The sequence below is a fragment of the Nothobranchius furzeri genome, chromosome 17, assembly GCF_043380555.1.
Source record: "Nothobranchius furzeri strain GRZ-AD chromosome 17, NfurGRZ-RIMD1, whole genome shotgun sequence".
In the NCBI taxonomy this organism is placed as follows: Eukaryota; Metazoa; Chordata; class Actinopteri; order Cyprinodontiformes; family Nothobranchiidae; genus Nothobranchius; species Nothobranchius furzeri.
Window position 1 is genome coordinate 51,430,202 of NC_091757.1, and position 15,215 is coordinate 51,445,416.

The following is a 15,215-nucleotide window of genomic DNA, read 5'->3' on the forward strand; positions in this document are numbered from 1 at the left end:
ACCTACACCGCAGCCACGGTAATCCACCGAGATAATATATATATATATTTTAAAAATAGCCGGTTATTGTTATTGTAAACCTTTTTACCGGGGTTTACCGCTACACCGGTTACCGTGACTACCCTAATGATGACTTTAGTCATCATTGGCAGTGAACGGTTGGATCTAAAATGAAGACTTCAGTAGTCAATGGCAGTGAATGAGTTAAACTTTATCTTAAAAACAAAAGAGTTTTCTCTGCGGCGTGTATGGGCTTGCACTTAGAGATGGAGTGAGAAGCTCGGTCATTATTGAGGGGCTTTGAGTAGATCCACTGCTCCTCCACATTGATAGGAGCCAGTTGAGGCGACTCAGGCGTTTGGACGCCTACCTGGTGAGGTTTTCCAGGCATGTCCAACTGGGATGAGACCTAAAGGAAGACCCAGGACGTGGTGGAGGGATTATGTTTCTCAGCTGGCCACCTTGGGATTCCCCAGAGGAGCTGGCCCAATTGGCTGAGGAGAAGGAAGTCTGGGCTTTTATGCTTAGGCTGCTGTACCCACAACCTGACCCCAGATAAGTGGAGGAAAATGGATGGACGGATAGATGAATATGCCATACCATCTCCCCTCTATTGTGACATCGTATCGCCAGATTCTTGCAAATACACACCCCTCTAAAATAGATGTGTTTGGCTGTTTTCTAGTGTTTTTTTAATTCGTGTGAGCTGTATAGGAAATTAGTTTTGAGAGAAAAGGGAAGGGAATTTGTTTGCTTTTCTTGATATTCGTCTCTTTGTTGTCTTTGTCTGTTGTTGTGAAAAGGGTTTTTTGAAATGCACACGTTTACCCAGGGGTTGAAAAATTATTGGATTCTTGGATGCACACTAATTCACTCTTTAACGATTCTGCAATGTTTCACTGAACTCAATATTTGGAATACAAACAGTGCTTTAATCAGTGTTTTCCAGCCTTGTAAATAACTTTTTTTATGCTTCTCTAATTGTTCAATTATTATCCGAATAGATTAAAGCTGCCAGTCTATGAAGTTATTCTTTGTGATTGAAAAATGAAACTGATCATCATTTAGTCTAGTTATTTATGACCAGAGCTTCTTATCTCAGCTCCTCTTGTTGTTTCATAATATTTATCAGTACGTCGAGCCACCTGGGGTCTTGATAGGGATTGTTGTCCACCTCAGGATATTACATGAATCTGTGAAAAGCTTCCCCCTCAGCCAGTGATCAAGCCTCTTTATTTGTGTGAAAACACATGTCTTGTGATTATTATCTGTTTGCTATTGTAGCAAACAACAGATGCAGCTGGGAACTAAAAGTGTTTTTTATATGTATTGTAGAGTCAGGCCTCTTGCTGTGGACCTTTATTATGCTTTGCAAGACATTTCTTCCTCGCCTTGCCATGCTTTAATATTTTTGTTGTCAAACAATCATTCTGTGAAAAGGGGCCATTTGATGCATTTTAAGCCTTTGAGAGCTAAGGTAGGCTCAGTATTTGATTAAATATTACTATTGGCACTATTCAGTCTTCATTTATCTTTGTAAATGGCCTGTATTTGTATAGTGCCTTGTTAGTGTTCTACAACCCCCCAAGGCGCTTCACAACAAGTCATTCACTTATTCAGACTCAAATTCTAACACTGGTGGGGATGAACTATGATGTAGTCACAGCTGCCCTGGGGCACACTGAGCACAGACGCCACCGGTCCCTCCGACCGCCACCAGCAGCAGGCAAGGAGGGTTAACCCTTGCCCAAGGACACAACAACAGCATTCTCTGGGGTATAGCTGGGATTGAACCTGCAACCTTCCGATTACTAGACAACCCCCTCTACCTCTTGAGCTACTGCTGTCCCAAAATAAATGTTATAAATAAGAGAATTTTTTTTGTCAGCTTGAATCTATACACGGAAATGAAACGAATGGTCTCGACACATGGGAGGCAACATAACTTCCCCTCTTTCAGTGAGATATGCGCAACAAGGTGATAGTCGCGAGTCTCCTGGCTAAGCGACACTCAAAAAACGTGCATGTGTCGTGCACAGGTGAGCCAGCACCTCACAGAAGGCTGAAAAATTTCAACTTTTCATCGCTGTCACTAAGGCCTAGTCCACACGTAGCCGGGGTTTTTTAAAAACGAATATCCGCCCCTCCAAAAACTTGCATCCACACCACCACGTTTTAAAAACAAACTCTGTCCACACGTACCCGGATAGATACGTTGTTAAGGACATGCCAGTCCTGTAGGCGGCAGTACTTCCCCCGTTCTTTACCTCGTCCTTCGTCTGTGGTCTTCCGCAAGGAGCAGTAATTCCGCTTGCAAAAACAAACAAGCAGAAAGCGCTTGGACAATTGATGGATCGGGTAGTGACAGAGCGCAGCTCTGAGGGCTTCCATGATGCCGGCTAGTGTAAACACAGGTCGCACACGTGATGTCAGCATTTTTTGTCGCGGAAAGTGACGTTGCGGACCTTAAAACTCCGGTTTTGTCTGTCCACACGCAGACACCCAAAACGGAGAAAACGCAGATCTTCACTTTGGCCGGAGTTTTTAAAAAGATCCGTTTTCGTGTGAAAAAACTCCGTTTTCGTGTGGATGACAGGCCAAAACGTAGGAAAATATCTACGTTTTGGCAGATCCCCGGCTACGTGTGGACAGGGCCTAAGACAAGGACCAATCGGTAGAGGTTTTATTGACTGACCAATCAGCGGACAGGATGCTTCTCAGTACATCTCCGGGCAGATATGGAAGAAAAGTTGATAAGTAAAACTTTACCTAACTCTAGCAAAACCTTGTGAGACTTCATATCTACAGCTTTTTCGACTCTGATTATTAAGTCAGTGACTTGATGCAATTTGCTGGGTTCCTTATATAGGAAACGTTTTTTCTGATTGGCTTAATGAACTGACCTGAATTGGAATGTTTATTATGTGAAGTGCCTTGAGACGACTCTTGTCGTGATTTGGCGCTATATAAATAAACTTGAATTGAATTTAATTGAATTATAACATTTTAAATTGACAGATGCATTTGAAAGGTATAAGTGAAAATGCATACATTTGATATTCACCATTTTAACCATCTTTTTTTTCCATGAATCTCATATTATCATTATCTTTTCAAATTTAGAGAATAGTAGATTTAATATATTCTGGATGTGACAAATTTGACATAATCGGCTCGACTCAAACTTTATTGATACAGCACTTTACAGAAAAAAACATGCCACCAAATCAATCCAGTTTATCAGGATAGAATTTAGTAACATTCTCTCTCACAGGATAATTTAGGAAAATCTCACATTTCTGCCCATCCAGTCAGATATTAAGACATGAAACTTAGATATGTCTAGAACATAATGGGAAATAGTTTCCTTAACTTGCTTCCAGAAATTGGATTAGTGTAAAATCTGAAGGAATGAAAAATGGCAGTCTCCAGAGAAATATCTCTGAAATAATAAAAAAGGTCAATCTTGCGGATTCTATAAAGAATATATCAAAGCCCATGCTGGGCTGTCAAAGCAAGGATTTCTTTCTTCCAGTGAGCATTCATCACCATTTTAGCCACTTTTTAAAAGTTATTTTTGTAGTCTTGCTTTCAGGAAATCATCTTTCTTAACTTGTAGCATTCTTTATTTGAAATGCTGTAATGTTTAAATATTAATGTAGCTGTTTGCTTTGATATGATCATAATAATACGTGCATATTAATCACATTTATTGATGAAATGGCTATGAAAGTGTTCGCCTTAACAGGTAGCCGATGCTGATCTCTAAATTTTATTGTTTCTGCAATTGAAGTACAAAACATGTTTATGTTTTCTTTTGAAAACCATCAAATAAGTCATTTTTTTATATTTACTGAGCTTGAGGATAACTGACTATTTAATGCTCTCAATCTGTCTGCATTGATTTGTCTGTAATTGACTGCAAATAAAAGGTAATTAACACCTGAGCCATGAAAGTGTGCCAATATTAGTACTTCTGCTTCTGTCAGGAATGCTGTTTGCACATGTGTAAATTTGCAATGCATTAATATTTATTTTTATTTGTTCTGTCTGTTCATATTAAACTATACTGCTATCTGTATTTCACTGACTTTACTGTTACATTGAATGTTGGCAGCTGGCGTCAGGCATCTACAGCTTTGCCTGCTCCCTGTGGAGTCATCATACCGACTGCTTCCTGCAGCAGGTCTATGCCAGAGATGAGGCTGCAGCGCTCAACTCACTGGAGAGGACGCTGCTCTCTCTTAAAGGTAGCAACAAATGAACATGCTCAGGTATATTCCCATTATTGTGCTGCGCGACTGCATCGTCCTGCAAAGGGGTGTAAATAAATGATCTGTACAGAAGGGAAAGGAAACCATGGTTTTACCAACTAACTGTTGTATAAAGTCATTATTCAGACATCTACTGCCCGCCCAAGAAAAGTTTCTATTTGGATTCAACTAAGCAACTAGGTAAAAGCCTCCTAATGGATAATCACTGCATGGGTGACTATCTTTCAACTGGCAACAAGTTATTTAGCCCCAACTGGTGCAATGAGCTGCTTCTCATTTCTTTAACAACCATATGGAAAGCACGGGTTTTCCTGGCTCAAATTGAGGCAGAGGTGTTGCCATCCTGACCATGCGCCAGCATATGCATACTCCGCATTCAATTGCCTCAATTTTTTAAAGGCAAAATATTTTTTCGTTAAGTGTTCTAATCTAAGCTTCTGTTGATTAATAGAATATTCCATTTGACAACGTTTCAAGTGAAACTAAACTGGTTTGCTGCTAAAAAATATGAAATAAAACAACAAAATTATCAGGCTGAAATATCAGACTTCTATTATTAAAGGCTCAATAATATGCATTAGATTAGTGTTTAGTTCCTTTTTTTCCCCATTTAATATTTATAGTTAAAATATTTTAAAATATTTACCCACATTTCAGTAACATTTTAGGTTTGTATTAATAACGCTCATCTTAGTCAAAATAGCACATAAATATATCCAGTAAAATATAGTCTATTTCATTAACATGCATTTGTATTGGAAATGGTAATAACATTTAATTTCTGCTGCTAACAATGTAATGGCCAAGGCCGGATTAACCATATGGGCAACTGGGCAATTGCCCAGGGCCCACGAACTCTTGAGGGCCCAGGGCAGCAAGGGCACGAGCAAAGTACTGTATCTGTAATCTCCCGCTTTATATGAAACTAGGGTGACCGTACGTCCTGTTTTCCCCGGACATGTCCACTTTTCACTCTGTCCGGGGCGTCCGGACTGGGGGTTCTTGACGTCCGACACTATTGACATCCTGATTTCCCCCAGGCTCTTCCATATCAGCAGGGCTGTACAGTGCGATGGGAAAAAACTGTCTCTGTGTGTCTGTCTATTTTTAAACGTAGCACTGGTGCAACATCTTTGAATTACCAATTTCCTCAGAACTTTATTGAACAAAAGTAAGTTACGTGTAAGAAAAATGCTTTTTTCTGGCGCACAGCGTGGTCATCTGGATGCAGTGGAGGAAAATAAAGGAACCTGCAAAGGCAGAACCGGTCCAAAGTTTGGGATCAAAGTGCACCTACACGCTGATTGGCTAATGCTAAAGCTAACGGGTAGCAGTCTCATGATCAAGTGGCGCACAGAAAAATATTTGATGATCGTAAAACCAAGAAACACTAAACTCTACAAGCGAATGAAAAGTCCCCACCATCCTGTTTATTCTGCATCCTGCAGCGCTACGGATCAGAACCGCTGCAGATACGAGTCATTACTGCTGGCGCAGGATTCATGGCAAGCCCTTGTAGTATATAATTCCCAAACGCATCTGTCTTGGAACATAATTTGAACTAGATTATTGCCAACCCGTACATAATAGACATGCCACCATTGTTAGCAGCAGAAATTAAATGTTATTACCATTTCCAATACAAATGCGTGCTAATGAAATGCATTATATTTTACTGGATATATTTGTGTTTTTTTGACTAAGATGAGTTTTATTAATACTAACCTAAAATGTTACTGACATGTAGGTCAAACATTAAAAAATATTTTTAACTATAAATATCAGATGGGTAAAAGGGAACTTAGCACCAATCTAATGCATATTATTGAGCCTTTTATAATATTTTGCCTTTAAAAAGTATGCATGTGCTGGTGCATGGTCAGGTTGGTACCACCTCCGCCTCAATTTGAGCCAGGAAAAACCCTGGAGATACTATGTAAATCCGGTATTGCACTAGTATTGAACACATACTGAATATTGCATTGATGTTATTGTGTAACAGGATAATTCCAGTACAGCTTAAACTGGCGAGTTGTACACTTACTGCAGAGGGGATGAATGCTCTACTGTCGCATTCTGTTGTACATCTGTTATGTCTCAGTCTGCCTCTGAAGGAGCTGGTCTCTACATTTGAATGCTACTGGTGGGAGTTTTTTTTTTAAATGGAGGTCAACTCCCCCCTGCATCCTCCTGTCACACATCTCCTCAACTGAATCCGGTGGGCAGCCCTGAACCGAGCTAGCTTTGTTAACTAACTTGTTCAGTCTCTTCCTGTCTTAGTCAGAGCTGCCTGCACCCCATCAGACCATGGCAGAGTAAATAACAGTCAACAACAGAGTGATAAAAGGATTTTAGCAGATGGGAATAAACTCCAAAGGACCTCAGCCTCCTCAGGAGCTGGAGGCGGCTTTAGCCCTTTTCATACAGCGCATCTGTGTTGTTGGACCAGTTCAGTTTGCGAGTGAGGAACTTAAAGGTATTCACAACCTCAATGTCTGCTTTCTGGATATTTATGAAGTCAGATAAAAGTCAGCTCAGAGTCAAAGATGACACCCAGGGTACTTCACATGGAGAGAAGGATTCAAATACATTGATTGTAGTTTTGGTAAATGTGTCTTCCTCTGAGCCTCAGGACCGATGACAACAATTTCAGTTTTGTCCTGGTTGAGCTGGAGAAAGTTTTCTGCCATCCAGGATTCAATGTCTAAAATACAGCTAAAAAGTGTTACAGGGGAATTTTCCTCTCTACTGTCGCTCCATGCTTGTTTAGTATGGAGATTGCTGTAAAGTCACAGACACAAAAAGTCAGTGACTCAGTGCAGTCTGCTTGGTTTCCTTACATAGGAACTTTTAACTGGAATCATGAGCTGAACTCAGCGCCCTGATAAACAGGTTCAGTTGAAATATTTGCTTAGTAAAGTGCTTTGAGACTAATGCAATTGGCTCCATATAAATAAACTGAATTGAATGCACCTGAATGTTTCTTTTCTGTCCCTCTTAGTGCTTCGCAAATTGACAGTTCATGGATTTCAAGAGCCACAACAAAATATGGAAGTAATGGTGAGCTCCATCTTACTGTGTTGGCTTTATAACCTCTTTTTTCCCTCATAGCTGATACTTTTCTGCTGGTGTTTTGGGTTAAAAATAACTCCAGTCACACCGTGCAAAATGTGGATGGCTACGATGATTGAAAGTGCCTTAAGCCGTGTTTTGGTTCAAAGAGTCAAAGTTCTGTTTGAGCTCTTCTCTCCCCTCTTAAGAGTGAAGAAAGTTCCACTCTATTAAACTGTTATTTCACTTTAGTTTAAATCGGGTTTAAAATAATCTTCAGCATGTGCTTTGGTTTCCGCCAAGCGGAGAAATTGATGAAATAATTTTTTTTATAAAATGCCCCGGTCCTTTCAACTGCTACTCCAGATTCTGCCTTTTTTCTGTTTAGTGGAAATATTATATTGACTTTTTAGAGTGATTATTTACGGTAATTATTTTTGGTAGGTGAGTGCATTCAATTTATTTACAGTAAACGTACACATAAGAGAATTTAGAGGGCTGGGATCCTGTTTCCCCCAGCGAGAGCAGCCATCTGGAGCTCATCTACTGTACGAAGTCACAGGTGGGAGGGAGATCTTGGGAGAAGCAAAGAGTCCGTTGACTCCTACAGTTGATGACCTCGCCAGGCTGAAGTCCACCAAGTGGATGCAGGAACCAAATCTTACCACAGGATGTCATTTTTACTTCATTTCTTCAAAAACCACCTTTAACTATTTAATCTGACTAAATAAATTGGTCAGTTGATTCATCTACTTTTAATTTTGATAAAGGTGAGAGAAAACATCCTATTCTGAAAACGAATCATCATATTTGCAGTAGAATGAAGTTTATTTTCTTCCCCCTGTGATGTACTTTGGAAGACTATTTATGTGCACATTATTGATTTTTGTGTGCAGCTTGTTCAAACTCACGTCCCTGAAACGACGAGCAGCGCAGCCATCTGTGTTTTATTGGCATCCTTTTTGAGCTCTGCTTGTTGTGTCACAGCCCTGTGGCGGTAGTTTATGACGTTCATCGTTGGCTCTCCAGCGTAAGATTGTTTTGCTAGGAATCTCTTCACACATGACATGATCATTTTGGACAGTTGAGATCTGTTTTCCAGTCATCACAGCAACAATGTCGCTGGAGAGCTCCAGCAGGAAAGAAAATACTGACTCTGGGAAAGATGAAGTTTGCCAGTATGCACACATGGTGCCACAACATGAAATATTTAATACTTATTCTGCATAATGAATTTATTTTCCGCTGTATCAGATCATATCTAATAAGCACTGCCGGAGTGTGGGTGAAATGAATAAGATCTTGTTCATTAGGTGTAAAAAGTCACTTTTGGCTCGGTTTTTAGACAACTAACATATTATTATGACGATGTATGCTGAGTTTATTTTCTGCCTCTGATTTCTTTTACTCTTTTTGAACTTTTGCAACATTTGTAATCACCAATTTCTTTTTCCCCTGACATTGCCACTGGCCTAATCTCTAACCTTTGCTGTCATAGCCTATTCCAGTTTTCCTTTTGTGATGGCATCCCCATTCCCTCTGCCTCTTATTAAAGTCCCACAAGTATCTTAACAAATGTCTGCCTTGAGCCGTGTTCTCCGTCATCTGCCACCCACTCATTTATGCTTTACTTGCGACCCTTCCCCCTCCGCACTAACGCTGTTAGGAACTTGACTTGGTGGCAGAAATGTGTTTTTCGGGACGTGTGATTAATGACGCTGCTGTTGACCTCATGGCTGAACATTAACGCCGAATTAAACAGATAGCACCTCCATCTATCATCTAATTTCTCATGCTAAGCTGTTACTACAGCAGGCTACAGAAAATTGATTCTCTACCGTACTGTGTAGCTCGGCACTTTTATCTATACTCATAAGTACAAAAGCAAATCTGCCCACGCACACATACATACGGCTTGTCTGCGAGCATATCTTCCCCTCTGCAGTTCTTGTGAGGCAATCACGAGTAATTCAAAAGATTAGACTGATCACACCCTCTCTTCCTTTCTTGCTTTTCAGGGTTTCTTGAATGCCGTGTTTGAAAGGCTAAAACAGTTCCTGGAATGCTGTGAGTACTTGTCTCCTTCTCTATCTTGAAACTTTGATCCTCAGCTTTCCCTGCCTGCAAACAAACGCGTCAGTTTCGGTTGTGGATGGGGAAGGTACTTCTAAGGTACTTTGACACCCAGAGTCGGGTCGGGGTTAAAACAGCTCTGCATAATGATGGCATCAAATTAAAAGTTGAAACGGTTATTCTTGTGGGGGTGATTTTATTTATTTATTCATTTTTCCAAAGTTAACATAAGCCCTTTAACTTCACTTTGAATTAGCCAGAGTAATTTCAAAAGCATGAACAAGGAATAAAAGTTTTGTCCTCGTCACTGAAGCTTTTTTATTCCCAGAAAAATGTTTGAGCACACATAAAGCATTTTAAATTTTTTGATTACACTCAACATTAGATTTCAAAGGGATCATAGAATTTAAAATTATGTTTAAAGTAACACAAACCCATTTCCAGCTTCATCGTCCTACTGTGGGAAATGGAATTACAGCTGTCGTGAACAACCCAGCAGCAATCCAGTGGCACCCCCAGAAAAGTTTCTTAGGGGTGCTCATGGGGCCAGAGAAAATTTTGGGGTGGCACACCAAATGAAGCCTTGTGGTAAATGTGGGAAACTTTAGCCTGTAGTGATGCAATAAAAGCTCTTTTATTAGTTTTCATGTAAAACATTTATATGACTTATTGAAGAACACTGGTCTTCCCTGTGTGTGGATAGTGGGGTGGCTAGAAATTTTCTTGGTGTCCCTTGGGAGCACCACTGCAGTAGCCTGCTGTAGATAGTGCTAACAATGAGCTAACACTAGCATAAGCCAAGTCTTACTAAATAAGCCACAAATTAAAAATATCCACACTGCTGGACAAAAAATACAAGTTCAGTAGCAAATCCACGCGGCTCTGCAATATTGCGTGGACATCGGGGACAGTCCCACTGGACTGGCAGACCGGGGTTGTGGTTCCCCTATTTAAAAAGGGTCCTGTGGGGGGTACTCTGGGAGTACTGGGCACCAGGCCCTCTGATACGGGCTGTTAGGTCCCTGTATGGTCGGTGTCAGAGCTTGGTCCGCATTGCCGGCAGTAAGTCAGGCTCGTTCCCAGTGAGAGTTGGACTCCGCCAAGGCTGCCCCTTGTCACCGATTCTGTTCATAACCTTTATGGACAGGATTTCTCGGCACAGCCAAGGTGTTGAGAGGGTCTGTTTTGGTGACCTGAGGATCAGGTCTCTGCTTTTGGCCGATGATGTGGTCCTGTTGGCTTCATCAGAAAGTGATCTTCAGCTTTCGCTGGAGCGGTTCGCAGCCGAATGTGAAGCAGCTGGGATGAGAATCAGCTCCTCTAAATCTGAGACCATGGTCTAGATTCGGAAAAGGGTAGAATACCTTCTCCGGGTCAGGGATGAGGTCCTGCCCCAAGTGGAGGAGTTTAAGTGTCTCGGGGTCTTGTTCACGAGTGAGGGAAAACTGGAGCGTGAGATCGATAGGCGGATTGGTGCTGCATCTGCAGTGATGCGGGCGTTGTACCGGTCTGTCGTGAAAAGAGAGCTGAGTCAGAAGGTGAAGCTCTTGATTTACTGGTCGATCTACATTCCTACCCTCACCTGTGGTCATGAGCTTTGGGTAGTGACCGAAAGAACGAGATTGCGGATACAAGTGGCCGAAATGAGTTTTCTCTGCAGAGTGTCTGGGCTCTCCCGTAGAGATAGGGTGAGAAGCTCGGTCATTTGGGAAGGGCTCAGAGTAGACCTGCTGCTCCTCCACATCGAGAGGAGCCAGTTGAGATGGCTCGGACATCTGGTCAGGTTGCCTCCTGGATGCCTCCCTGATGAGGTTTTCTGGGCACGTCCAACCGGGAGGAGGTCTAAAGGAGTTATCTGGATACTGTACACAGCTGCACACAGGGCTACTAACTTCAGGCAGCATCACAGCCCTGTCTGGGTAAACCAGTCAATGAGCATGCAGCTCATTTAATATTCATACTATGGCCAAGTGGGTGGGGCAAACCAGTCTTTCTTTTGTAGGGCTTCGTTACGGGATTGTGCGTGCCATATGTCCGAGCTCCTAAGCCATTGTAAGCCCCAACAAAATTTCATAGAGGCTCAAAGATTAGCTTGAGTCGCCTGTAAAAAGAAAAAAGTTCTAGCACCTCTTTATATGTAAATACACTTGCTAAAACTAGGTGATTGCATGCTTTCCACTAGTTGTTTGTTTCGCCACTATGCTTTGAGCTCCAGCAGGTTTGCATTATAATACTTCTCCTAAACCATGTGGAAAGCCTTACTCTGAGATAATTCTGCTACATTTCAGCATTATTTTAAGTGGAGAAACAGACTGAGATGTGGCTGCCCGTCGTCTTGCAATGCAATAAAATTAACCAGTCTTATCTTTTCCCGAGGTTTTTCTTTCATGAGAACTTTTGAATTGCTTATAAACCACATAGTTAATATTTTTTTTAAATTATTTGATCAGTAGGAAATAGACTCGAGCTTAATATTACAAGCCCAAGACACTCAGGGTCAGTGGCCACATAAATGTGCTTCAATAAGTGTTCTTGTTCAGTGTTTCTTCTTGACTTCACTTAATCAACTCTCTCAAATGTGCCATTATACATTTCACTAATAAACAAGCTGCAATTGTTAATTAGCATAGTTGCCAAGAAAACAACCAAGATAAAAATTTGTTGACAATACCTTTGTCACGATGCATAAATTAAAATTTGGCTATTCTGCTGCTCAGTGGTTACAGCAGCAGTTGACTGGATTGAGCACAATAACAGTTCAGTTCAGTAAGTGCGTCTTTTATCTCACTATTTCTGTTGATGAAATCAGTTTATTACTGTGGCGCATTTAAAAACAGCATGGGAGCTGACTAAAGCACCCCCAAACAACAACATAAAAAACAGACTTATAAAAAAACAGATAAACCAATCAGTAAAAGCAGATAAAAACAGCAATCAAAGAACACAATCAAAAGTAAAAAGAACTTAAAACAGACTCACAATCTAAAAGCCAAATCATAGAAATGTTTCTTCAGTTGTGACTTGAAGGCACCGGTGAAGGATGACTGTCAAATAGTGATTGGCAGTGCATTCCAGAGAGTGGGGGCTATATACACAAATGCTTGCTCCCCTCTTGCCTTGTAGTTCATAGTGGGGGTGCAGAATAACAGGCGGTCAGCTGACCGTAGCGAGCGCACAGGCACATAGGGCGTGAGTAGGTCAGACAAATAAAATGGTGCCAGACTGTTTAATGCGTTTTATGTAAGAAGCAGTATCTTAAATTGTGCCCTAAAAGCCACAGGTAGTCAATGGAGATCCGCCAAAACCGGGGTCACATGGCTACATCTGTGTTTAAGAATCTTGGGTAACACTTTATAATAACTACATCTTATTTAGCCTTAATTACACATGAACAAGCATCTAAGTAACTACTATCAAATAATTAATTAACAATGACTCTTACTTAATAAACAATTAACCAATGCATTAATTAATTCTTTGTTTTTATTAAGTAAGAGTCATTGTTAATTAATTATTTGTTAGTAGTTACTAACATGTTTGTTCATGTGTAATTAAGGCTAAATAAGATGTAGTTATTATAAAGTGTTACCAAAAATGGGTTAATAAGAACTTGTTCATGGTTTGTTAAGTATAAATAAGCCATAAATAAACAGCTTTTACATGAAACTAGTCATTAGAAGTTAAGCATTAATTAATGTGTTAGTCAGGTGCTTTGTTCATGGTTTGTTACATATGAATAAGAAATGAGTAAACAGCTTTTACAAGGGACTAATCATTAAAAACAAAGCATTAATTAATGCACTGGTTAATTGTTTATTAAGTAAGAGCCATTGTTAATTATTTGTTAGTAGTTACTTACATGTTTGTTCATGTGTAATTAAGGCTAAATAAGATGTAGTTATTATAAAGTGTTACCGAATCTTGCAGCTGCGTCTGCACAATCCGCAATCGGTTCAGGGCTGAAGCAGGGGTCCCGACTAGGAATGAGTTTGCATAGTCAAGACGAGAAGTGATAAAGGCATGTATCACAACGCGGCCATACTAAAATCGGCTTCAGGTACGTTAAATGATGCAGTTGAAAGAAACACGACCTCACAACCGCGTTTATCTGAGGGGCTATTGTAAATCCTGCATCTAAGATCTCCCCAAGGCTGGTAAAACACCTCTTGAGGTCCAAACCTGGAAGAGTCAGAACCACAGAGGTGTGAGACAGGTTTCTGGGGTCAAAAAGAATGGCCTCAGTCTTTAATTCCTTAAGTTTAAGGAAGTTAGCTGCCAACCGCCCCAATGATTTCTAAAACTTTAGCAATGATGAGGCACCATTTGAGCAAAAATTACTTACATTAACAATTTCAGCCAATTTTAGTTGTAAATGACAAAAGATATTCCATCCCAATTATAAAAATGTCTGGCTAATAAAAAAGAGCAGCACCAACATTTGTACAAATACAAGTATGTAGAGTTCAAAGAAAGTTTTTAAGAGTTTGACTAATACTGCTACCAAAGACTTGGTAAACCAATGCCTTCATCCAAATCTGACTGAGCAGTCTTGTTGGGGTAATGATACACCGTGGAAGTATTTATTTCTGGTTTTTAAACTATTAACAACGTCCAACATGTCAAACTGAGCTCATAATTTCCAGGATAATTGGAAAAGTTGCACCAGTAGAACAGACGGTTTTCTGCAGCTGGGAGAAAATAACTGTTGGTTTAGTTAATAGGTTCCTGGATCCTGTGCTTTTTGACAGGTTCTCTGTCCCCTTTGAATTATGAAGCTGATATTTAAATTGCGTCCTTTTTATTTGTCCAGACATGTTTGTCATAGCAACACCTCATAACCGAGATAACGACGACTCCTGCTTATGTAGAGAAATACAAAGATTTTTAGATGCGAGCCACAGCTATCGCTTCCAATACTCTCTTTGCTGATGGCAATGGAGATTGGTTCAGGGCCTTCTTGGTATTTGGACATGGCAGATGGAGGAAACGGCAGGAAAGCTCATAGCCAGGCCGGCAAGAAATATCAGCTGTGCTCCGTCTGATAAGGTCAGTCACATAAACGGGTGGCTTTAGACATTCTTTGGGGTCTACTCAGATGTCTAGCTCTTTCTGCTTCATGTTTGCCCTCCAACTTAGGTCATATGTCTACTTTTATGTCACCACATTGTTACAAGTGATTTAAGGAAGTGAAACGTGTGTCGGGATTAAAGCACACCTTGTATTTCCTTTGTCATCTGTTTCTGTCGTGGTTTGCTGGTTTGAATTTTTTGATGTATAGCTGCTGTGACTTTGATGATGCCGCACATTTTATTGATCCTAGCTGTCTCACACCTGAACACAAATAGAAACGGTTGTATGCACATATTCCCAATGAAGTCCAATAGGGTTTATGTAAAATTAGATTAGCATAATGCTGGATTTGCGCAACGAAATTCAAAAGGAGAAAACACGAATCAGTAGGTGAGATGGTTGTGTTGTCGCTTTGTGTTAGTTCCTGATTTAAGTGCATATCAAGCAAAAGGGAACTATAAAACTGCCTGTTTATGATGATTTGAGGAGTTCCACACGCTCTTATTGGCTCTTCTGATTTCATCAGGGCACTTTCATAGAAAAATAAAACACAACATAAGACATCTTTATTTGTTCTAGCAGCATACATGATTTTTTATAGAGTCAAGATTTATATTACAGCCTGTTTAGTTAGGAATTCTACTTTAATATAAACACTGAGCCAACAGGACGATTCCACCGTAAGATGAGGTCAGTAAACAAGGCACCTTTTAGTAAATCAAAAGAAATCATTACCTTTTTGCTTTT

The 15,215-nt window shown here is 40.4% G+C and overlaps 1 protein-coding gene across 1 annotated transcript in view; it reads left to right on the plus strand.

The window, feature by feature from the left end:
• The window catches only part of ipo11 (importin 11), a 215,357-nt gene that overhangs the window by 29,657 nt on the left and 170,485 nt on the right, over nt 1-15,215 (plus strand). Inside the window, exons 6-8 of the mRNA XM_015972857.3 lie at nt 4,118-4,250; nt 7,276-7,334; nt 9,344-9,392. Of these exons, the coding sequence (XP_015828343.3) occupies nt 4,118-4,250; nt 7,276-7,334; nt 9,344-9,392 (241 nt within the window). The remainder of the gene's footprint in view (nt 1-4,117; nt 4,251-7,275; nt 7,335-9,343; nt 9,393-15,215) is intronic.